Source organism: Lotus japonicus, chromosome 5 (genome assembly GCF_012489685.1).
Source record: "Lotus japonicus ecotype B-129 chromosome 5, LjGifu_v1.2".
Classification (NCBI taxonomy): Eukaryota; Viridiplantae; Streptophyta; class Magnoliopsida; order Fabales; family Fabaceae; genus Lotus; species Lotus japonicus.
This window is the reverse complement of record NC_080045.1, coordinates 54057199-54080398: the sequence shown is the minus strand read 5'-3', so window position 1 is coordinate 54080398 and position 23200 is coordinate 54057199. Positions and strand designations below refer to the sequence as shown.

At 36.9% G+C, this 23200-nt stretch overlaps 3 protein-coding genes and 1 pseudogene across 5 annotated transcripts; 1 reads left to right on the top strand and 3 right to left on the bottom strand.

Annotated features, from left to right (window-relative positions):
* LOC130719796 (WAT1-related protein At1g09380-like) overlaps positions 1–23200 on the bottom strand; it is a 93682-nt pseudogene that overhangs the window by 22139 nt on the left and 48343 nt on the right.
* Positions 275–3911, bottom strand: LOC130720064 (pentatricopeptide repeat-containing protein At1g63330-like). 2 transcript variants are annotated; one of them, XM_057570648.1, is made up of 2 exons: positions 1325–3911; positions 275–995 (listed from the first exon to the last, which is right to left on the bottom strand). In XM_057570648.1, exon 1 carries the CDS (start codon positions 3695–3697, stop codon positions 1523–1525), a length of 2175 nt encoding a protein of 724 aa, XP_057426631.1. In that variant the 5' UTR covers positions 3698–3911; the 3' UTR covers positions 275–995; positions 1325–1522. The 2 variants fall into 2 exon arrangements, with proteins under 2 accessions (XP_057426631.1, XP_057426630.1); XM_057570647.1 differs by having other exon boundaries at positions 275–965.
* Positions 14731–19545, top strand: LOC130720068 (nuclear envelope-associated protein 2). 2 transcript variants are annotated; one of them, XM_057570654.1, is made up of 6 exons: positions 14731–14888; positions 15463–15723; positions 15932–16039; positions 18164–18625; positions 18743–18844; positions 19071–19545. In XM_057570654.1, the coding sequence occupies exons 2-6, from the start codon at positions 15523–15525 to the stop codon at positions 19242–19244; spliced, it is 1047 nt and encodes a 348-aa protein (XP_057426637.1). In that variant the 5' UTR covers positions 14731–14888; positions 15463–15522; the 3' UTR covers positions 19245–19545. The 2 variants fall into 2 exon arrangements, with proteins under 2 accessions (XP_057426637.1, XP_057426636.1); XM_057570653.1 differs by having other exon boundaries at positions 14772–14900.
* LOC130720066 (uncharacterized) lies at positions 20354–22836 on the bottom strand. The gene is made up of 4 exons (XM_057570651.1): positions 22619–22836; positions 21436–22284; positions 21155–21347; positions 20354–20933 (listed from the first exon to the last, which is right to left on the bottom strand). The coding sequence occupies exons 1-4, from the start codon at positions 22701–22703 to the stop codon at positions 20744–20746; spliced, it is 1317 nt and encodes a 438-aa protein (XP_057426634.1). The 5' UTR covers positions 22704–22836; the 3' UTR covers positions 20354–20743.

Sequence of the window (23200 nt, the reverse complement as noted above, 5' to 3'; positions counted from 1 at the left end):
GTAGATACTGCATTGTAGTCCGGTAATTGGGATTGTGATTCATCTAATGGGCCAAAACAATTAAGCTAATAAAATAATGAAATCAGGCACTGTGGCTTGGGAACCCATCAGCGTCTCTTTGTGTTACTTGCTCGACCCCTATCATCTCATTCCTTCTTTTCTGTAGATCGTTTTGCTCAGCAAATTGATTGAGTTGCTTTCAATGTCTCGATTGATCATATGGACTATGCAGGAAAAGAAAATGATGGATATAGCATCAAACAGAGCACTGTCATGCAATCAAGTAAAATCATAGCATATTTTATAAATGAAGAACATATACAGTTTCAGATGTAATCCTTTTAAAAAGTAGTTTTACTAGCTATTCCTGCTCTTGGTGCTCACAAAAATGGTTGAGCTACGTTTGGCAAGGCAAAGACTTGTGGTGCGACAAGGTGCAACAGGGCTTTCAATGACTGATAAACCTCCTCCAACAATTGTGATGCAAAGATAGGGTGAGCCATTAGCTATGCTATTGAATGCGTTGTTGGAATGATGGATGGGAGGAAAGAATACCCGAGGCGAGACTAGCTACCGGAAAGAGCTCAGAGTTGGCTATAAGATATATATTATCCATGGTGTTGTCAATGGAACCAATACATCCCTCTTGTATGTCTCTCCCTATAGGTTATATCGCTGAAAGGTGTGTACGGTGACCGATGAGCAATGGTCAACTTGACATGCTAATATACATAAGCTTGAATCAACAAACAACAGAAGCTTGATAGCAATTTGAAAGCAATCTTCTCATCCCCTTCAGCTAATATCCACTAGGCATAAAGAATAAGAATATAGCTTGGGGCAAAACCCTGAATAAGGTAAAAGGCAGTAAACCAAAATGGCAGCAACAACCCAAAAATATTCTCTTTTAAATAGCACTTGGTAGCGTTGTAAATTTATCATATTTATTGGAGAATGCAAGCCATCTGCCAAATATAAACCAACGAGGTTAGTTCCTGCAAATCAACAAAAGAAGAAAATAGAAGATCATGCTTTTAATTATGCATGTGTTGTCGAAAAGAATCTAAACCCTCTTGAACTGCAGCTATGGTTAGCATCAGCTTGTAATAAGCGAAAAATGCAACAAAATAAACTCTTGACTGACTTTGGGGGTCTTTGGTTATCCGTTTGAACTTATGCAAGTGCAAATGGATAGCCAAACACACTTTGAGATCATTTAATTTCATCAACAAAGCATGCATGCCATATAGATTTGTAAGAAAATCGTAAATCTATCCTACAAGTGAATAGATATTCAAATCGTAGAAGTTAGTCCACATCTTACCAAGTACACTGATGGGGAACAAATTTGACAAAGCTAACATCTGCCAGCTGCATCCCCTGAAAGAATATCTGGTGTATGACAATAATTTTCACTGCTAAAATACTAGGTGCTGAATAAACAATCGTTGATGGACAGAGCACCAATCAATAGAAGCAGCGTGTTAAGCAATCAAGATTCTTCTCATGGAATGGTTAAGTTTCATGAATCTCCAAAGCCTTCTGCAAGTATATTGCTAACAGAGTCTTGTAACGTAGAATTATCAAACAATATTGCTTGACTCCTTCCACCTCTAACATCGGATCCAATCAACAACTTATGAGTGGTTGTATCAGGAAGCCAACCCTTTTCTAACATCAAATCCAGTAATCGATGAGCCTCACATTCCTTACCCTCTTTCCACAGGCCAGTTATCAGTAAGTTATATATTGCTGAATCCAAAACTTCACAATCAGAAAGTTTTTCAATCGCACTATAAATCATGGATAACTGAGAACGGTTGGCTATGAATGATAGTTGATCAAATAATATGTCTGGATCAGGTATGAGACCTTCATTGACCATCATATTGAACAACAAAACACATTCCTTTACATGATTTTGCTTACTCATGCTACTAATAAGGATACAATGTGATTCCACGTCAAGATTGCTGCCCATAATTAACATTTGCGAGAGGAATGCTAACAGATCTTTTGCCTTGCCCGATTTAGACAACTCACGCATGACAGTAGTGCAAGTGGCAATGCAGCAAGAAATACCACAATAATAAGCTAATTGCCATATTCTTATGGCTTTGTTGACCTGTCCTGAGTCACATACACATTTTACCAACTTGTAGAAGGATAAGGAATGAAGAGAGCATTTCTTCATTGACATATAGTAAAACACTTCAATGGCATCTTGACAATGTTCGATGTCACAGAGGCCACCAACTAGTTCAGAATAAGAGGCAAAATCTAATAGCCAGCATCTGGCATAAATTTGATGAAATAGTTGCATTGCTTCTACATATCTGCTCAATCTACAGTTGCCAACTACAAGAGCAGAATATGTCTCATGGTCAAGAATAACTGAGGATCTGATCATTCTTGCAAGAAGTATATATGCTTTCTTAGTCTTCCCATTCTCGCAAAGCCACCTGATGAGAATATTCCAAGATTGACAATCAGCTATGTTTCTCTCAGACATTTTCTCAAGCAGAACATTTGCTACCAGAACTTCACCAGCATTGCAGCAAGCTTCAAGCAATGCATTGAAAGGAGCAGTTTCATGAACTTGTTTATCTTCTAAAAACACTATAGCCTCATCTATCTTCCCTAATTCACAGAAGCAATTTACCATATCCACAAAAACCTCATGTTTCAGATGTATGCCATGTTCTATTATCTCATTTATCAAGGATACAGCGGGATCTAATTGCAAGTTTTTGCACAAGCACCGAACTAGAACCTCATAAATGAAAGAATCTGGCACAAAATCAGAATCTTTCATCATTTTAAACAATCGTACTCCCTCCTCTACTTTATCTTCCCTGCAAAAGAGAGGTATGGTGCAGGTATAAAAACTCAATTCTGGTTGACAATTGAGTTTGAGCATTTGCTCTAAAACAGAAACAGATTCATCCACTCGACCATTTTCGACGAGACCCTTTATGACAATCTCAAAGGTCTTACTATTTGGACTACATCCTTTATTGTTCATTCTTCTAAATTGATCCAAAGCCAAGTCAACACGATCGGTAACGAACAAAACCTCCAACAAATAGTTCAAAGTGTCAACTGTGGGCAGGATTCCTGCCTTCACCATCTCCTTATAAACAAACAAGGCATTTTGAAAATCTCCACTTCCTTCCACAAGGGCACCCAATAAAGCATTAAAAACTTCAAGTGGGGGCTTATAACCACCCAAATTCATGCTCCCTAACACCGCGATGGCTTCTTCAACCCTACGGTGCTCGACAAATGAGTGAATCAATGACACAAGAGCTTCTTCGGCACCCGGGACTCTGTCCTTCACCATTCTCTGACAAAAATGGCCCATCTCCACAACATTCCCAGCAATACCCAGTTTCAAAATCATCTGAAAATATGTATTGGCAGTGTGGCGAAAACTCTTCTGGCGAGAAGCCCATTTGAAAATCTCCACTGCTGAGTTCAAATCACTAGTATGGTTCAAAACCCGGATTAAGTTATCTGGGGCAAGCTTTTTACTCAAAAAGTTAATATTTTGGTCGAATTCAGATGAAACATTGGGCTTTACAATTCCTATGGTTTCTGAAATATGTTCAATACTGTTTGAAGAGAGAGATACCCATTTGAGGAATCTACTAGGATGTGCCAAAGATTGGAGCTTTATTGCCATAGAACCAAGCATCAATTTCCAAAGGGTAAAGGAATGTTCACAGGGAAGAAATTGAAAATGAAGAGAAAGACATACAAGGAGAATTTGAAATCTGACCTGAGAAGAATGTGTTGCCAATCAGTGAATCCGACTAGAGAGAGTTGAGCAAGTTCGTACCAAATTTTGTGTTTATCAACAAACAGAAACGAGCAGACAGCAAATTTGCAACAATTCTTCGAGATTTGGATTTCCCACTCCAAGTATTAGATTTGTCACCCAGCATTTTAAAATAAATGCCAGGAGTACCCTTCGAAACATAATCTTCCGAAATATGTTATGTTTAAAAGATAAAGTTCCGAAACCAACACTATTTCAGAAGATTAACTCCCGAAACTATTATTCACAGCAAACGTTGGTTTTTTAAGATTCGGATCATTAAGATTCGAAACCAATCAAAATAAGTTTCGGTAGATAAACTTCCGGAACCTGTTTAACAGATGCACACACAGTAGCAGAACACAAACCAGAAACACCTCAATGAGAAGCAATGAAGATACACAAATAAAGCAATTGAACCACATTATGAATCAAAATACCTTAAATTAATAATTAGAGGTCTTAAACATAGTCTTGAACATAGGAAAATTTACATAAATCTCATTCATTGACACCAATTTACAAACATCAATCATTAGTCTTTTGTGATGTCTATGTAGTCATTCACATTTGGAACAAGAGGTCCACCAATAGCAGCCCTCCAAGCAGTGTGTTCAAGCGCAAATCTGGCCATACGGTCTTGATATGGGTTAATCCATTCGGTCGTGGGTGGTAGGACGTTGTATGGCCATTGGGGAGCAATATACGGAATAGGATGTCCATGCAACAACTTAAGCTACATTTGAGAGAGTATAACAATAAAAATAGATAACTAACATAAATTATCTAGCAATAAAAATAAATTAGGGTACATAACAAAAGATATACATGTACATAGTGGTTGGGCACATGACCAACAGCTATAACTGTGTGTACCTCTGGTGGGGCGCCTATCAATGGAAGGTAAGTGTAACTTGATTTTTCCGAAATGGAGATAAATACCACATGAAACCTTGTAGCAATGAGATACCCCATCTCCGGTAAGTGCATCCATTTGTCGTTAGTGGCCATCTGATCATGAGGGAGGGTGAGACGAAAGTGCAAGGCCTGAACTATATCAAAACCCCACATGGTGTTATATAAATACTGATGCCGTTCGAGTTCTTCCATCAACTTTTCCCTAATCGAATGCCAACCATTCTGCCCTTTCGGATGTCCCAGCAATGCAGCGACCACTCTATAGCCACAATTACCATCTCCATCAACATCTATCACTTCATCTATATATGGTAGGAAAAAAGATGGCAAGTACCCCAAGTAGATGCTGGGGGGTGGAGACTTCCCGATAGAATTCTTGTTCTTTGACTTACTAGCTTGTGATGAACGATTCCTGGACCGTATAGTTGGTGGAGGACATTTGGCAAGCGTAGGTGTTGCGTTGCTCTCATTAAGTTCCCAATGTGAAGGCTCCCGCCTCAAGGATCCTATTGGTTCACATGTAGGTGGCTTACTCCCCTTGGCTTTGGATGACTGCTTGGTTTTTATCTTCACTTCAGGAGGACATAGTGAACTACTCTGAGGACAATACAACTCTTTAACCTTCCTCCTCAGCATACTTTGGCCTGCATCATCCAGAGTATTGTAATGAGCAACCAAGGCCTCAATGTCATACTGAATGTCTCCACGGTTTGAGGTTTGTCTATCCGGAACAGGCACTTGTTCCCAAGAAAGTATCTTCCAGAACGGATCCACTGCCTTATACGGAATTGAAGCATAACTCTGAAGTGCACAAGCGCAAGGTAGTCCATGAGTGACTTTCATCAAGCAACCACATACCTCATCCTGACCCCACCCTCTGTTTTGTTCATCGTGCATGAGCTGAAGGGCTTTTTCAGCCACGAACCCCTTTACATTCACATACATTTTAGACTTGAAACGGTGCTCTACAATGTTAATGTTGCGCTCAAAAGATGCTATAATTTCATTGTGCCTCACAGTTGTCAACCTATCCACTGCATCCCATGAATCGCACAAGTTACCCTTGCTGTTCCTTAGCATCTTCTTGAAGGCTGCATGTGCACTTTCAGCCCTGCATACAAACATTGTAACTCTGAATTACCCATTTTCAAACATGAAACAATAAATGAAGTCGTTTAACAAATGTAAAACATATCACAAGTAATAAACTGTGTGTATTACTTGTTACTTGTTGTGTTTCCAAAATGCATCACATTGTTTGTCCATGCCTTCACAAACTTCTCCTTGTGAGTTAACCATGTCTCAGAAATGTACTTTGTGAACTTTGGGTGATCTTTACACATGGCACACATGTTCCTCCATTCCTTCTCATATTGTTGCTCTGTTTCCGCATTCACCAAATCTGTCAATTGCTCCATTACTATATCTTTGAAATCGTCTTTGGCAACCCACAATTTGCACTTTGCCTCAACAGCCTTCTTTATGTGGAACAAACATAATAAATTGCAAGAGGTGGGAAAAGTTTGCAAAACAGCATTCATTAAAGCCAATTCTTTGTCAGTGACAATAACACCAGGTAATCTGACATGGTCGGCAAGCAGAGACTTCATGCAGTCCAAGGCCCAAACATAGTCATGTGTGCGCTCTTGAGTCATGTAGCAAAATGCTATGGAGAAAGTCTTACCAGTAGAAGTCAAGCCAACCATTTCAAGCAAGGGGATCCGGTATTTATTTGTCTTATACGTGCAATCCATGACGACCACATGAGGGAATGTGTTGAAGAGTTTGATAGCATCAGGATGAGCCCAGAAAACATCTCTAATGACATCTGAATCGTCAGCTTGTCTTTCAAAGTGAACATAGTTGGCTTCTGTCAGCTTCTTCATCAAAAATTGCATTTCTGTCAATGGTCCTTGTGCTTCTTTCTTGATTGTTTTGCAGCAAGTGTACACTTGAGTGATTGTAGTCAAGTTACCTGGATTTTGTTCCTTCAAAGCCAGTAGAATGTGTCTCGGTGCAACCCAAGACTTATGCATAGTTGACAACCGCCCCTTCTCCTCCCCCGTTAGTCGACCAACGTAGGAGTGGCCAACTAGTGATCTAGCTGGTTCATGGTTGTGCTTCCCCCACATGACTTTCAGCCACCAATTTCTATCACCCTCCGTAGGTTGTCCTTTTAGTGTAAAAGGACAATTGCACTTTTTTGATCCGGTGGTGTTGTACTTGAACGTTTTCGGGTCTTTGTAGGGCACGTACACACCATTCCTCCCGCACAACAAAATAACTTTTATAGCTCCGCCTTTTGTTCCTTTGTTGGACCTTTCGATCACTATCTCGTATCCATTCTCCTTTCCAACATTCCGAACCCAATTCAAAAGGTCATCACGTGTATCAAATATCTGTTCGAAAGTAAGACATATCATATTTATCACTTCAGATTCGCTAAACAATACTGTCATACTATATTCAATTAATACCTGATCAGTTGTAAATAAATGTGTGGCATCCACACTTATAGTTGGTGGCACAAACGGAGTGATACTTGTAGGCTCAACATTCCCAGCATCATATGCATCATATGCAGCTTGAAGCAGCCCTACTTCATCAAAAATGAATGGGTCTGTCATCTGCCTGCAAAATGCCACTGCCACTGGTTTAATTATATAGTTTCGGCAGTTTATGTTCCAAAGAAATTCGGCAGTTTATGTTCCAAAGCCATTCGGCAGTTTAAGTTTTGAAACCTCTTGGAACTATAAGTTTTGAAACATATGTGCAGAGATGAAGCACGGTACAGAAATAAAGAACATACATTAAAATAAAAAATGTGGTGGGAAATTTAATCATTTGTATGTAAATCTGGTGGGAGAGAAAGAGAACTTACCAACCAACAACCTTGAAACTTGAAGATCTGGAACTTGGTGGCACAATGGAACAATGGTGGTGGCACAATGGAACAATGGTGAAATGGTGGTGGTGGTGTCTTGTGGTGGTGGTGGTGGTGCAATGATGGTGGTTGGGAAGAAGGCAGGAAGAATAAAGAGAGAGAGAAGTAGAGAGGGTTGGTGGTGGAGGAGGGTAGTAATAAATCAGTAGAGTAGTAGGATAGGTGGAGGAGTGTGGGAGAAGTCATGGTGGCAGGGTGGCAGGGTGGCAGACTTGTGCACCTTTAATTTCGGAACTTTATGTTCTGAATGATTCTGGTGATTTATATTCCGAAACAGTAAAAATGTAGATTTGCCACCCCTTATTTGTAAGGTTTTGGAACTTTATGTTCTGAAAGGTTTCGGAAAGTGAAACTTATAATGTCTAAAAACTGATGTTGTACCAGAATATCACCTGCTACAATTTCTTAATTGAAAAACTAAACTCAGAAATTATGAAATAAAAGTACCGGTGATCATAAAACTCATAAATTATGAAATAATAACGTGATCAGAAACTCATAAAAGTACTACAATAATGTCAAAGCCAAACTCAGAAACTCATAAAAGTACTAAACATAATGTCAAAGCTAGTCACTATCCCCTACCCCTACGGCCTCCCCTACCCCTATGACCTTCCCCTCCTCTACCGCCTGCCCTGCCTCTAACTCTGGCTCTGACGCCTAGTCTCTCAGCAGCAAAAGCAACGCCTTGGGTCCCGGCCAAGTTTCGGAAGACCTCGAGTGCCCGATCAACTAAAGTGCGGGAGACTGAGTCTACTGAGGGAGCATCATCAACCTCGAGTGACTGCTCAAGCAAATCCACACCCCTACGCAGAGCAGCCTGAAAATAAATAAATACACATGTTAGTAAATGACATACACAAAATCGCAAGTGTAAAAGAAAATAGTTTTCATACTTACAACGGCACTGAGTTCCGCCCTCTTTGTATCCGGGATGATGAACCGATGAGATACCATGCTGTACCAGTCCATGTAATTTGACGATGTCTGTCCACCTACAGTAGCAGGGACGCCCTCAGGAGACAATTAGTCATTGTTTAAGCATTATGCAACATTTATGAGAATCTCACTGCATCATGAACTCCTAAACATGAAAGTTCATACAATGCAAAGAAAATTCAGATTAAAACAAATCCAAGTTTCAACCCATGAGCTTCACCACAGACCATTTATGCGAATCTGACAACTTAAAACTAGCCAATTTCTCCCATTGCCTTGGGCAAATTTAAAACCAGCTCTCAATTCAGTTCTGAAACTGAAATTCCTTGAGCATGACAATAAGTGATGGCCCAAAATAATGAAGAAACTGAGACATTTAAAAGAACTTGACAGCAGCTATCAGTTATGTGTAAAAAGAAAATGAAACACTTTTGAACTACTATACAAATGTGTTACTTTCAAAATCATAAATTCTGACCAATGAACAACACTTTTGAACTACTTACTATACAAATGTATAACAGAAAATGAAACAAAAGCATGAATTCTTCCTCATGCATTACATATTGCTACACCACACAATTAGTAGGACCAAGAAATGCACCTATGCTAGTTTATATGATTATTGACTCATTAAAGATTCTAACCCTGAACTAGTCTTTAATTAAGCATTACGCAACAATGCCTCATGACATGATTTCAAACTTGCAAATTTGAAATTGCATCCAGAAAACTCAAGCCTCAATTCAACTATACGTCTCCAACTATACCTAACCCAAATAACTATGTGCTGTTGTTCTGTTTATTTTTCTCTCATTCTATCCATCCTATGTTTCTACAAATACAATCTGGTTTTCCTTCCCAAAAAAAAAACTATCAAATAAGTAAGAAATCATGCCATATTCAAGCAATTGAAGCTTAGGGTATAATTTCAACAATGAAAATGTTAAATATACCACCATCAGTTGATAATCCTACCAAAGGCCTACCAAAGCATTCACATTTTTGACTCAACCAACAAATCAAAAGAGAGTAGACAAGGAACAGTGGAAATTTTTGACTCAACCAACAAATCAAGAGTCTCACAAATCAAAACAGCTTGAATGGCTCAATTCCAATCTCTTTCAGTCAATTCCCCTATGCTTGAATCCTTCTAACCCCACCCCACGAACGCTGAATACCAAAACCCCCAAAATGCAAGAACCCTAATCTACGAAATTTGATGAAGGTAGGGTTCAACTCACCTCTACACTTGATTTCTGACGAAGATGATGAGGCTCGATGATGAGAAACCTCCCCGCTGATGATGAACGTTGAAGAGGTCGAATGGAATTCGCCGAAATCGCCTCCTTTCAAGGTCGGAAAGTCGAAGAGGGAGAGGATGTCGAAGAGGGAGACGATGGGGGGGAACTGGTTTGGAATTGAAATGAAATTGAATGGTTTGGAATTGGGAATTATAAAATCGATTAGTTTCGGAACTTAAACTACCGAAACATTTCGAATTTTTATCTCCCATAAAATAACACGGAGGGATATTTTAGTAATTCCCCACTTTAAGTGGGGTGGCAAATCTAAATCTTGGAGTGGGAAATCCAGTTCTCCAATACTTCACCTGAGCTTCAATTTGAAAAGGGTTTTGACTCCAATTTCTCTCTACTTATTTTCTCTTCTTATCTATTTTTCCGAAGGTGTAAATGAATTAATTTCATTCTCTCATTCACACTAAAAAATAGTTCAGTTTCTATGGTGTTGATATGTCAATGAAATTCAATTTACACCCAAAAATACCAAGCACCTTGTAAGAAAATGGAGAGTATGATGACAAAAAAAAAACATAAACCCTAATGGTTTTGGTGAGTGGAATATGACAAAGTCTCATATTTAACTATCAATTGCAAGTGTGAACCTCACCCCTTCTCATCATTCATCACATGTTATAAAGAAATTTTACACTCTCAATGAATATATACTAACCTTGAATGTATTATTTTTAATGATAATGGAGTTAATTTTTCATCTTACAAACCTAACAACAGCCTCATAATCGCTCAAGCTAGTCATAACACTATCCGGACACTAAAAACCCTAAGTATTAGCACATAAATCTCCTTATATGCCTGCAATGCAACCAAATATAATATAACTGACACGAGGTTGTTATATTTTAAACATATATCTTGCAATCGAGTCTCCGTGAATACATTTTAGTTAAATACTTGATTGCGAGAGTTATAACGTCCATAATGGTTATATTCGACTTGAACATGATTGTCTTAGTGCATGATATATGTGGTTGAAATAGGGAAAATCCACATGTGCTCACGATAAAGTTCATCAATCTTTTCTCATTATATGGTTCCAAATAGGGATTATAAAGTGGGTCGAGTTTGACCCATTGGACTAAGTCGCTTAATCCACGGCATGGAGAGGGGTGGACTCTCTAATCCATCAATTCGTTTTGACTCACCTCATGTAACCCATAAAAACGAGTTATATGAGTTCTTCTTGGAATCTGGAGTGTTGAGTTGGAGCTCTTTAAGAGTTTCATTCTTGTGAGTTCTTCCTGGATGAAGAAGCTCCTTCACGCTGTCATCTAGTTTGTTTACGTTTATTATTTGATATTTTCAAGTATTGTTACCTTTTCTTTTCATTATGTTTCTTACCTTTTAAGTCATTTTGGGTCGGCTAATCCGCCAAACTGTTGCTTTTTGGGGTCAACTCTAGGGTTGGAAGTAGGCTAAGTTTCACTAGGTTTTGCTTAAATAGGCTGAGCATGGCTTGTAGCCCGTCATAGGCTTTTTTCAGGCCTGAGTCTGATCTATTTGGAAGCTTGGTCTAGCATGTTAGCCTATTTAAAAGACTATTTAATTGTAATACATTCAAGTAGACCGAAAATTTTACTTGTAAACATGTCAACAAACTTATAAACTAATGAGTTACAGAGGTTTATATGATTATATTGTTCAGTAGTCATTTTCTAAAGAGGTTTATATAGTTAAATCAGTATATAGTCTCACATATTTATACATATAAATAGTTCACAAGTATATAGTCTCACATATTTATACATATAAATAGTTCACAAGTATATAGTTTTAAGATATTATGATAAAAAATATATATATTTATTTATTTAAATAGACCGACATGTTAGGCTTGTGAGGCTTTTTGTGCGGCCTAAACCTAACTTTTTTAACTAAATAGACTTTTAAAAAAGTCTTGGCCTTATCTATTTAGTAATTTGGGTTGGCTTGGACTGAGCCTAACGTAGGCTAGACCATAGACCCATGTCAGCGGTCTGACATAATTTTATCCCTGACTCAACTCACCACATATAGGGAATTAACTTGTGACAAATAATTTTTTTACGGCTTAATCCACCTCAAAACAACAAACAGGCTATTATGGTGACCTATCAACCCGCCCCACCAATCGACTGGATCTAACTTAGTTTTCTAGAACCAATTCTAATACCTCGAAACTATTTATGGAATCAATCGACATAGAGTATAGTATGAAGTCTGATAGTATAAAACCCGATAGTATTAGATCTGATAGGATAAGAAATGATAACAATTTAATACTCTACTATACAATGTTTGGTCATACACAATATAACTTATCATATCGTTTATATTAATATAACCATATGTTTGGTGAAATATTGATAAAATGAGAATGATGTTAGTGTGTGGTGAAGATGATGGTGGTGGGTGGTGGTGGTGATGGCAACAATGGAGAGTAATGGTTGTGGCGGTAATAGTGATGGTGAGTGGTGGTGGCAATGAAGGGTGGTAGTTGCGGCAATAGTAGTGGTGGCGGCGATGGCAGTGGAGGGTGTTGGAGGCCGTGGTGTGGTGGTAGTAGTGGCGACGATTGCAATAATATTTTTTTATGGATTAGTTACTGCCAAATTACCAGAGGAAAAAAAGACAATTAGTAATTTCAAATTTTGAAATTGCCTCCTACAAATAACTTGGCGGAATTTTAAAAAATTGAAAACTTAATACCGACGAAAAAAACCATTTGTAATTTCAAATTTTGAAATTGCTGCCTACAATAACTTGGCGGACTTTTAAAAATTCAAAATTTTATCACCGACGATTTTATTAATAGAAAAGGTGATTGATAATTTCAAATTTTAAAATTTCCGCCTACTGAAAACTTGTCAAACTTTAAAAATATTGGAAATTTATTACCGACGGATTTTTTGATTGAAAAAATCGTTGGTAATTTCAAAATTTGAAAATTATTGTTTACCAAAACCTTGGCGGAGTTTAAGAAAATTCAAAAATTAGTCACTGATGGTCAAAATCATCAATAATGTATAAATATCATGAAAAAAGCTTTTGGTAACCTATAATTAGGAGTTTTCGTACCATCCACCTCAAAAACTCATTTGTCAAGTATTTTGAAAATGTTGATAATATAGAGGAGATTTTGACGAATTTTCAATAAATTTTTTTGAAGATGTTTATTTTGGAAAATTATTTGAAATTGATTTTGTGAGGAACAAGCTTGTCAGACTAAGATTATAATATTTGCATTGGTTACAACTTAATATTTGGGTTGTGACTTGATTAGCTGAAAAAAAAGTTAGGATCAAAATCACCCATGATTAAAACTAATAGGAAAAATAATGCAGTTAATCCTTATTGTTTTCCTTTTAACACTAATCTCCACAGAACATAAATTTTACATAGCGGTGAACTTGGGATCTAAACTTTTAAACAAGTGAAAATTAGTAAATTACTCATGTCATAGTTCACTCTCATTGTAAGTTTGTAACCAACTACACTCTTAGTTTCCTGAAATTAATCTTGCACTCAGGTCTAAACTTTTATTCACGATTTATCTTTACCTTAATTGGATTAGTTTAATATGGGCTAGTCAAAATGTTTTTACAAAATTAAATAAAGTCAATTGAATATAGTCAACTTAAAACTTAAGCTGGTTCAAATTGATTTACGAATATTTATTCTCTAAATATACCAGAAAATAATGTCATGTTAAAATTCAAATTTCATAGTTCAAAAAAAAAACTTTGATAGTTCAAAATCAAATGGAGGTACTGTAGTAACTTTAGCAGACGACAATAGCTTCATATCCGAATATTCACTCCAAAAAAGCTCCCTTATGATACCCACGTGTCAGAAAACAATTTGTTCATGTCAAAATTTGTATTTGCCGCGCTCATGTTTTAGGGTCAACACTCAAATCAACACATTCAATCCTAGCTGTAGCTTCGGAATTTGTCATGTCGGCTAGCCCGAGGTTCGGAAACTCCCAACGTAACACCTTTATTTTGATTTCCCACACAAACAAACCTTGAGTTGTTTAAAAAAACATTTAACCAAATAATTTAAGTTATTTGACCCAATAAAAATAAATACTTTTGAGCCTTGCAAAGCTTCCCTATATAATCTTTTAACATTCTCATTGACTTTTAAAATTATTAATCAATTACTAAGAACGTCTAACCCAACTGATAAATAGCTGAACTCCTTAAACATTCAGTTTATAGTACGACTCACATGTAATGTGTATGAAGAAAATTTTGTTAGTAAAAGTCCACACAACTTAACATGATCAAGAGTGTCGAAAAATTAGTCTTATGATGACCGACGAAGATTATTTTGGGAATAAAAAGTTAATTAACCCAATAAAAATAAACACTCTTGAGCCTTACCGGGTATGTAGAGTTTCCAGAGCGGTGTGTATGGAGATCAATTTGTTGGAAAGGTCTACATGCTTAATGTGAAGAGTTTAATTTTGATGCACCGACGAGGTAGAGTTTTTTTACACCGTCAACTAATCAGATTTCAAGGATGTGACATGTCAATTAAAGAAATTAAATGAAAAGAGAGATTTTCTCACATCCTTGAAATCTGATTGGTTGACAGTGTAAAAAAACTTTACACCGTCGATGCATCAAACTTTTTCTCTAATGTGAATAAGAGTGTCGGAGATTAGTCTCATGAATACCGAGTTTGTGATTTTGATAATTTTGGAAAAAAAATAATCATTACGAATAAAAAAATATATCCGAACCTAATCTCTCCGGAGGTTTCGTATATGCGTAAGACACAGACATGTCGCGTAAACCAAGCCAACTATCACTCACGTAAGACAAAAAAACAATTTAAAATAAAAAATAAGCATAGTAGTTGCTACATGAGCTTCACCTGATTCCCATTACTTGATTCGTGTCTCATTTCAATTCCTTCGCTTTCACCTTCTCCTTCTCATTCCAGATCGAAACTGCAGGTATGTATGCATGTAAGCTACTACTTCCATTCCATTTTCCTCACTCTATTAGATCAGTTTCAGTTGAGTTCCAAGCTAGAGTTGCAGATTAATCTCATGATTCTTTGATGGGGTGTCTTAGAATCTGCTAAGCTTTGAAATTTTAGTTCAAATTTTGAAACTTGTTCACAGAACACAACCCATTAAAATTAAATTCGATCACGTTTGTTTTTCTATTCGACAGTGACAGAACCAATGGCGGGTCATTGCTGCTTCTGTCATTCTCTCTCCTTTCAATTATGATGGAGGTTGATGTTTGGTTTCATAAGCACCAGAAAAAATAAAATAAAAAAGGGGAAATTTCATTTTATTGGATTCAATTTTCAGGCAAAACTAGTGATCTTATCTATTAGAGAAAGTCAATTTGAATTTCAATCTAGTACCCTTTTCATGAAAAAGCAATTTTCATGTAGTACTTTCTAAGCTTCTTTATTTTTTAATTCTGAGAGTTCTAATTAAATTGAATGCACAACTGCCATGTTCACATGCATGAATGAAGTATAATTTAATTGAATTTCTGATCCCTGGTCCATAGGATCTGAACTTCATTACTACCAGAGGAGAGGGCATACTTGAAAAGAATCTCAAATTTCCCATGTCAATTTCTGAGAAGTCTTCTTCTTTGTCGTTGAAATCTGTACCTGCTAGAGATGTTGATCCTTTGTTGAAGGATTTGGATGATAAAAAGCAGAATTTTCGGCGTAACGTCGTGTCTTTAGCTGCAGAGTTGAAGGAGCTCCGGGGCCGCCTAGCGGCACAGGAAAAATCTTATGCTATAGAAACCCTAACAAGACAGGTACATACATGATTTTTCATGTGTTTTTAGGGTTGCTTTTGTTTTGTGTCTTTTTTGTAGCAATTTACAACCATTTCTTTTTGGCCATGCTACAAAAATTACAACTTTGATATCAATCATTTCTGCTTTTTGTGTCCTTGTGATGGGGTCAGGGAAATTCATTGGTTTATTTTAGTACAACAAATTTTTTATTGGTATTTTTTTGCAGGAAGCAGAGACAAATGCCAAGAGCTTGGAATTAGAAATTGGCAGATTGCAAAAGAATTTGGATGAACGAAACGAGCAGCTTCAGGCTTCAGCTTCTTCTGCTGAGAAGGTTTCTATTAAACTTTTTTAATGACTGAAGTAGTCTGATTTAAATTACAACACCATTCCCTATTTATGTTTTTTGTTTGCTTGCTTTTCTAGCTGAAATGGTGTCGATGGTGGTTTATATCTTTCACTAGCCTTTTATCTTGTCTTCATTAAACAAATATTTCACACTTGATGCCCATCTTTTAGGATATTTATACTAGTTCAGTTGTCCTCTTTCATTTTAACGGACCCTGTTGGACTTGGAACAAAAGAGTGACTAGGTGTTTTGAATAGTTGATCTATTACTATTGTGGTCCCTTTCTAACTTGGATTGTTTATTCTTCAGTTTTGTCTGTGCCACATTTTTCTGTACTAAAAACTATTAGCTTATTAATTTAGGGAGTAGACCATAATCTTTTGTTTTCTAAATTGAAAAATCTTAGTAAAAGTTATTTTGTATCATTTTTGTCTTTGATCCCCTGCTAATTGATTTTTAAGTACAAAAAAAACATATGGAGTTAATTAATAAGTAATAACCAATAAATTCAAGTGACTCTTCCAGTGCTAGAGCAGCCTAGTTTTTTTTGCTGTAAGTAATTTGACATATGTTGAGAACTTATCCTTGTCCTTGTTAGAATCAAATTTGTAAATTCCTTCAAATTTGAAGTCACTTGTTCACTTTGTTGCAAGGCATGGGTTAGAAGAGATGCATCTAAAGTGGGTAACAGGAATTTTATATTTTATGGCTGTAGAGATTCTAGATTTCCCTTGAATCAGGAATTCACTGCATACCAAATTGGTTTCTTTTTGTTAATTAAATCAATGATATTATAAGCACATTTGTTTATGCTAGCTGGGAAGTAGGAACATAGTTTTATTTAGTGGGTGGGTGACTTTTTCCCTTCACTTGGGTGATATATTATTAAGAGAAATGAATGCATCTAGCTATTTCTTGTGCACCACAATTCCTTGCATGAATGAATTCGAGTATACTACAATATGGAAGGAAAATTATGTGGGTACAGTCAAGAGAAAGAGTGACATATTTATGCCGAGACTTGAGTGAGCTTTTGGCATAATTATTTTTTCTTAAACATTAAGTTGTTTATGATGCATCATAGTGTTAGATGAGCATCTTATCTCCTGTAATAATTGCAACAGAGGTGTACTCCAAATATGAAGTAGCACAAAAAAAATATTAATGAAGTAATACATTTTTGGAAAACCTTTTATACATTTAACCTTTAAACAGATTGTATTGTTGGAAGTGTAAATAAATGAAGTAAGTGAAGATTTGTGTAGTTTGCAACAACGGTCTTTTGGTATGTTTCGTATCTGCTGGCGTCAATGCTAACGGACATTAGCACTCACTTCGAGGGAAAAAGTGAATGGAGTAGATGTGCTTTTGGCCAATCACTGTCTTTGTGTCACTGTAGTAAATGTGTTTTTGGTCAACTTGAACATAAATACAAACACAGACGGAGAAGAATGTCCTTTCATGTTAACATGTCCTTTCATGCTAACACAACTGGTATCCAAACACTGCATTAGCGGAGGATTAGATTTTGATTATGTACAGGTCTCCATGGTTCTCTAACTAGGAACAAGGCATTGGGATTAAAAGTAAATTTAACATTGCATGCGCAATCTTTGTTGCTGTACCATAGCCCCTTAGATTTTCTTTCAATCTTGAAGGCACTATGGGTGATAAATAAAAGTTTTCTAAGCGTATTTAAATTTACAGAAGTGCTTATATTTGTTATATTAGAGGTTTAATAATGGTAATTAAATCAAATTGCTTGTAGAATTGCAACAAGGCTTGTGGTTCCTTCTGGGTGAAATTACCTCAAAATTGTATTTATCATGAAATTACAAATTATTCTTTTTCTTATTATCTCATGTGTTTTTTGTGCTTTGTTAATTATTAAATATAGAAGTTTGCATTACATGCGCGGTGAATGGCTATGTATCTAGTTTTTCAATATTTTCTAAGTTTTAATGTTAAGTCTACCTCTTTGAAATCCATTAGATTGTGATCAATTGAAGGCTCCATACTCTTAAGTCTAAAATTTGATATCATCTTTATTGAGCCTGAAATTAGTCTTGAGTGTCATTTACTGATATTGTATTTGTAATTTTGATACAGTATCTGATGGAGTTGGATGATCTTAAAACACAGCTTGTATCAACCAGAGCAACTGCAGATGCAAGTGCTGCATCAGCAAAATCAGCACAGCTCCACTGTGTGGAACTCGTGAAAGAATTAGATGAGAAAAATAGTTCGCTAAGAGAGCATGAGGATCGTGTAACTAGGCTAGCTGAGCAGCTAGACAATCTACAAAAGGATCTTCAGGCAAGGGAATCTTCACAAAAGCACTTAAAAGATGAAGTTTTTAGAATTGAGCATGATATCATGGAGGCTCTTACAAAAGCCGGGGATAACAAGGATCGCGAGCTGCGTAAAATATTAGACGAGGTTTCTCCTAGGAATTTTGAGAAGATGAATAAGCTTCTGGTTGTTAAGGATGAAGAAATTGTAAGAATGAAGGATGAAATCAAGATCATGTCAGCACATTGGAAGCTCAAGACTAAGGAATTAGAGTCACAGGTATAGCCATCCTGGTTTACCTGTGTAATTACTCATTCATTTATTCAGTGCTTTGTTGTCTTTATTCAAGGTCCTTGGCTAGTGAATTTAAGGGCATTTATGTGTTTTAAAATGCAGTTGGAAAAACAGCGGCGTGCTGATCAGGAGCTGAAGAAGAAGGTGTTGAAGTTGGAATTCTGTTTGCAGGAAACTCGTTCTCAGACTCGAAAGCTCCAAAGGGTAAATCTAGCTCTTGGGCTCATTTTTCATCGAAAAGCTACTTAATATTCTTGTTGTTTATAGGGAGTTGAGTTCTTCAATGATGTTTTCTTGATTTTTTTTTTCTTTGAATCATTTGATCAATTGCTTTGATTGGTTTTGGGTGAGATAGGTTGGTGAAGTTTATGTCCTTTGTTTATTAATGTTCTAGTCTAATACATGTTCCTCTGTATGGGTTTGTGAACAGATGGGAGAGCGACGCGACAAAGCTATTAAAGAACTGAGAGATCAACTAGCAGCAAAGCAACAAAGAGGAGTTGCGGCTGAAGAAAAGCAACAGCAGAATTTCTGGGACACTTCTGGATTCAAAATTGTGGTCTCCATGTCCATGCTTGTCTTGGTGGCATTTTCAAAGCGGTGAAATCCTTCCTATATCCAAAACCAAAATGATCCTTGTATATATAGGAACCCTATATCTTATAATAGGAGGGTAGAGAAGTTGTGGAAGCCATTTTGCGCTTTAGAAAAGTAGTCTTAGATATATAATCTAGCATTAGCTTGTGCACTATGTAGCACCATCAGGACCACAAGGCATTTTTTGCTGTGTTCTATATTACATTGAAGGCTATGTTTGAATACTTGTTGGCCTAAGTGCTAACAGACGTTATCACTGGCTTCGAGGCAAAAAGTGAGTGAAACTCTTCTTATGGACTGAGATGAAAGTGTTCACATTAACTTAACTTAACTGATCTTTAACTACACACATGAAGTAGTTGCGCTTATATATTGTAAGGTGTTTATCCCATTGTTCTTTGTTCTGAATTGTTGTTATTAAGAGAACCTTAAGACAAATTTAAAACTAATGCACATCTACCAAAAAATCTCACTTTATAACTAATTGTTGTTGTAATTGATTTTAGGACCTGAATTGGGTAGCTAAAGCTAAACCAAACACACTTTTAGGCTGGTCACTAGACGTTAATTCATGTAGTTCCACAAGATAATGATGTCAAGGCTCTTTAAGGTGGCCATAGAGTTACCATAGTGATGCTGGGTAGGATCTCTGGTGGGCCTTGTTCACACTAATTTTTGTAGAAAATCATGAAACGACAGCCTCTTCATGATGTGGCTTGAGTATGATTGACTATGCTTTGGATCTTTAGCAAAAGTATCACATGCCGACATTAAAAAGTCAAGATATTTGGTACACTTGGCTGATAGCCGTTGCTTTTCTCATTGTTGTCTTTTGCAATTGAGTGAGATCTAACGTTAGAATTGGCATCCAATGTATAAAAAATGAACGTAGGTGTCTTCTTGTGCATACAGAGGCACTGGCCTCAGTCTGTGTGTAGTTTGGTTTTGTTCTCTGAATCTCTAATGTTTTGGTTCAATCACTGTTTCTTGTGGTTTACAAACAATAACATTTTCCCTCATGTTGGACAGTTGGAGCATTTTATCCAAATGTTCAAACCAATCTAGGAGGAACCGTTACACAATTTTTATCCATCTAAATTTAAATAGAGCCTCATCAATCATAATGGACTATTTTCATTAATATGAAATGGATTAAGTTTTTTTTATCAATAGCAATCCTCCCATTTATGCAAACCGGTTGTGAAAACAACCCTGACCAATTTACCTGAACTACATACTGCAAAATGTAAGAAATTACTAAGCCCTATACCAAAATATAAAGTACCTAAGCTCTCAATATATTTACATGACCAATATTGACCATAGTCTGTTGTGCAACCTAGAAACCATAGCTTGCAGCTAATTCTACAGGTTTTCATCTTCACCTAAATTAAAGTTTAGCACATTGATGAAGCTGCTACCATCATGCACCTTTTCTTCACCTTAATACTGCATGCAATGTTGCAAGACCAGTCCACTGTCTTTCTATAAACTTGTTTGTGAACTCTACTGGCACATACTGAGTCTCGCAGCGACAAATGATAACATCAGAACAATGCAGCCAGTGAAAGGTTTCAGACCAATGGAATGTGAGGTTGATGTGGTATTCACAATGGGAGGGCTATCAGTCCCAAAATCTGGCATGGTACCTGAGGCTGGGTTGCTTGAATTCAACACTGAAGGTGGAGTGCCATAGCTGCAAAAAGTAGCATTATACAGGACCATGATCAGTATGCTTACTGTTGTCTCATTGCATGTTTGGGCACACAATGAAAAACTACGGTGAAACCAAAATCACAAGCAACTTCCCTTGGCTTTTAAGATAGTCCATCGTGATTTTTGTCTCATTGTGGTTTCCCATTGTATCTGAACATGCACTTAAAATTATTGAAAACAAAATGTTTCTATCTCACTTACCCAAAAGTGCTGGATCCTGAGGGTGTTGTTGGTGGAGCTGTAGGAATTGATAGTGGAGTAGGTGATTTAGGAGTTGATGGTGCACCTATTGTTGGACTCAGAGGAGTTGATTGTGTAGGTGGTGTTAGAGATGGTGTCATTGGCGTTGTTGCTGATGCTGATGATGATGATGGGAAAATGCAAGATCCTGAACCTGTTCAAAATTCAGAAGATTCCTTTAAAAAATTGTCATCAATTAAAGGAAGCAAAACAAAAGGGTTATTAAACTGTTAAGATCTTACTTGGGTTGGTGTTAACTAAGGTGGCAGCCCCTCCAAAATCACAACTTGTTGGAGCTGGATTCTTCTGATAGTAGCTGTTGAAGGCATAAGAAGCATGGTTTTGCAAAGTAACAGGACTGTAACAACTTCCACCCTGTTGTAAAGCAGCACAATCTGCACCCTTTCCACAAGCATAGTCCAGGGCTGCTTGAAGGGAAGCTTGTGGAGCTCCTGTCTTTGCAACACACCAACTCTGCCCCTGAGTGGAAGGAGGGTTATTTGTGTTTGCAGGAGGAGGTTGAGGGTTTATGACAGGAACACTTCCTGATGGAGGTGGAAAAGAAGGTGTTACTGGTGGTGCTCCTGGAACTGTTGTGGGAGTTGTTGGTGTTACTGGTGGTGCTACTGGAACTGTTGTGGGGGTTGTAGCTGGATTGGTTACTGGAACTGGTGAAAATGTTGGATTTGTGGGAGGTGAAGGTAAATTTGTGGTTGGAGTAACTGTTGCAGGAACTGCAGCTGGATTTGTGGGGGAAATTGTGACAGGGTTTGTGGAAGGAACTGCAATGATGGTTGGTGTATTATCTGGGGGTGTGATGATTGGTGTAGTTGGATTTGTGGGGAAAACTGTGTTTGTTGGGTTGTTTGTGTCATCTAAGGTTCTTCTTCTAAGGAAATTTCTTGATATCTCTTCCCTTTTGAGCTCTTTCAGTGCAAAATCTTCTGTTGTGTGCATTTCTGCATACAATGCAGCCATTCTTTCTCTTGCTTCTAGATATTTGGACACCCTTTCACTAACTTGAGATGGGGAAACCTCGTTTTGGTGAAGGAGTGATATGGTTCCAGAAGATGTAGAAGTTGAAGTGTCTCCTGAAAAAGAGAAAGAAGAGGATTAGAATCTGAACTAGTTCAAATTGATTATCCTATAGAGTTTAAGCAGCCACAACTGATTCTGCTACAAGAACACAAATTTGGGTAGTCCAGAAACTATTAAAGACAACATTTTGATCATCATTAGTCACAGGCACAAATATGATTACTCAGTGCATATTTAAAAATTCTTCTACAATTGATTCAGAAGACAAAATCAATATTCTGCGAAGAAGCTTCTATAAGTAGTTTCAAAGTTTCAGAATTGATTGCGATGAAAAAAAGTTAGTTGAAACAAGTTATCAGTACTATAATATCAGTTTCAGCAACTTACCAGAACATGAGATGATGAGAAAAGAGAGGTACAAGAGGCACAAAGAAGCTCCCTTGGCCATTATCAGAGAGTGTAACTGGAACATAGAATGAGCTTGTTGGAATTAGAGTGATTGTGTTTTTGTCAAAAAAAATCAGTGTGATTCATATAGGAGTAGTGATCTAAAGACATGGCATGAGGCTTGAATAAAAAGCCCAAATGGGCGGGGGTATGTTGAAGATAAAGGTGATGAGTGAGAAGGGAAAACAAAGGTGTCAAAAAAGAAAGGGACCTACTTATAATGATAAAAAAAATATGTTGGATTAGAATTTAGGTGTTACTTTAAGGATTGGGATGGGAATCAAATCAACGTGCTTTTTATTGCATCTTTATCTTTCCCAATTCCCTTGCATAAATGTGCATGGCAAATACTTTACAATCATGCTCTTATTGAGATTATGAGTGTATATTTAAGAATACAATTGGAGAAGTGATTATGGGAAAAGTTATTAGGAATAATTCTAAGGAATTTTTTCATATGGAAATTCTAAGGAATTCATATTAGGAGTATAAAAGAATAATTCATTTTGAAAGAATCAAATT

Excerpts from the sequence above, each read along its gene's own strand:
- LOC130720068 (XM_057570653.1), top strand. Across the intron at positions 16,040-18,163 it reads CAGCTTCTTCTGCTGAGAAG|TATCTGATGGAGTTGGATGA; the intron begins GTTTCTATTAAA and ends ATTTTGATACAG. Across the intron at positions 18,845-19,070 it reads AGACTCGAAAGCTCCAAAGG|ATGGGAGAGCGACGCGACAA; the intron begins GTAAATCTAGCT and ends GTTTGTGAACAG.
- LOC130720064 (XM_057570648.1), bottom strand. The coding sequence starts at position 3,697 with ATGCTTGGTTCTATGGCAATAAAGCTCCAATCTTTGGCACATCCTAGT.
- LOC130720066 (XM_057570651.1), bottom strand. The coding sequence starts at position 22,703 with ATGTTCCAGTTACACTCTCTGATAATGGCCAAGGGAGCTTCTTTGTGC. Across the intron at positions 21,348-21,435 it reads CTTAGTTAACACCAACCCAA|GTTCAGGATCTTGCATTTTC; the intron begins GTAAGATCTTAA and ends AATTTTGAACAG. Across the intron at positions 20,934-21,154 it reads TCAGGATCCAGCACTTTTGG|CTATGGCACTCCACCTTCAG; the intron begins GTAAGTGAGATA and ends TACTTTTTGCAG.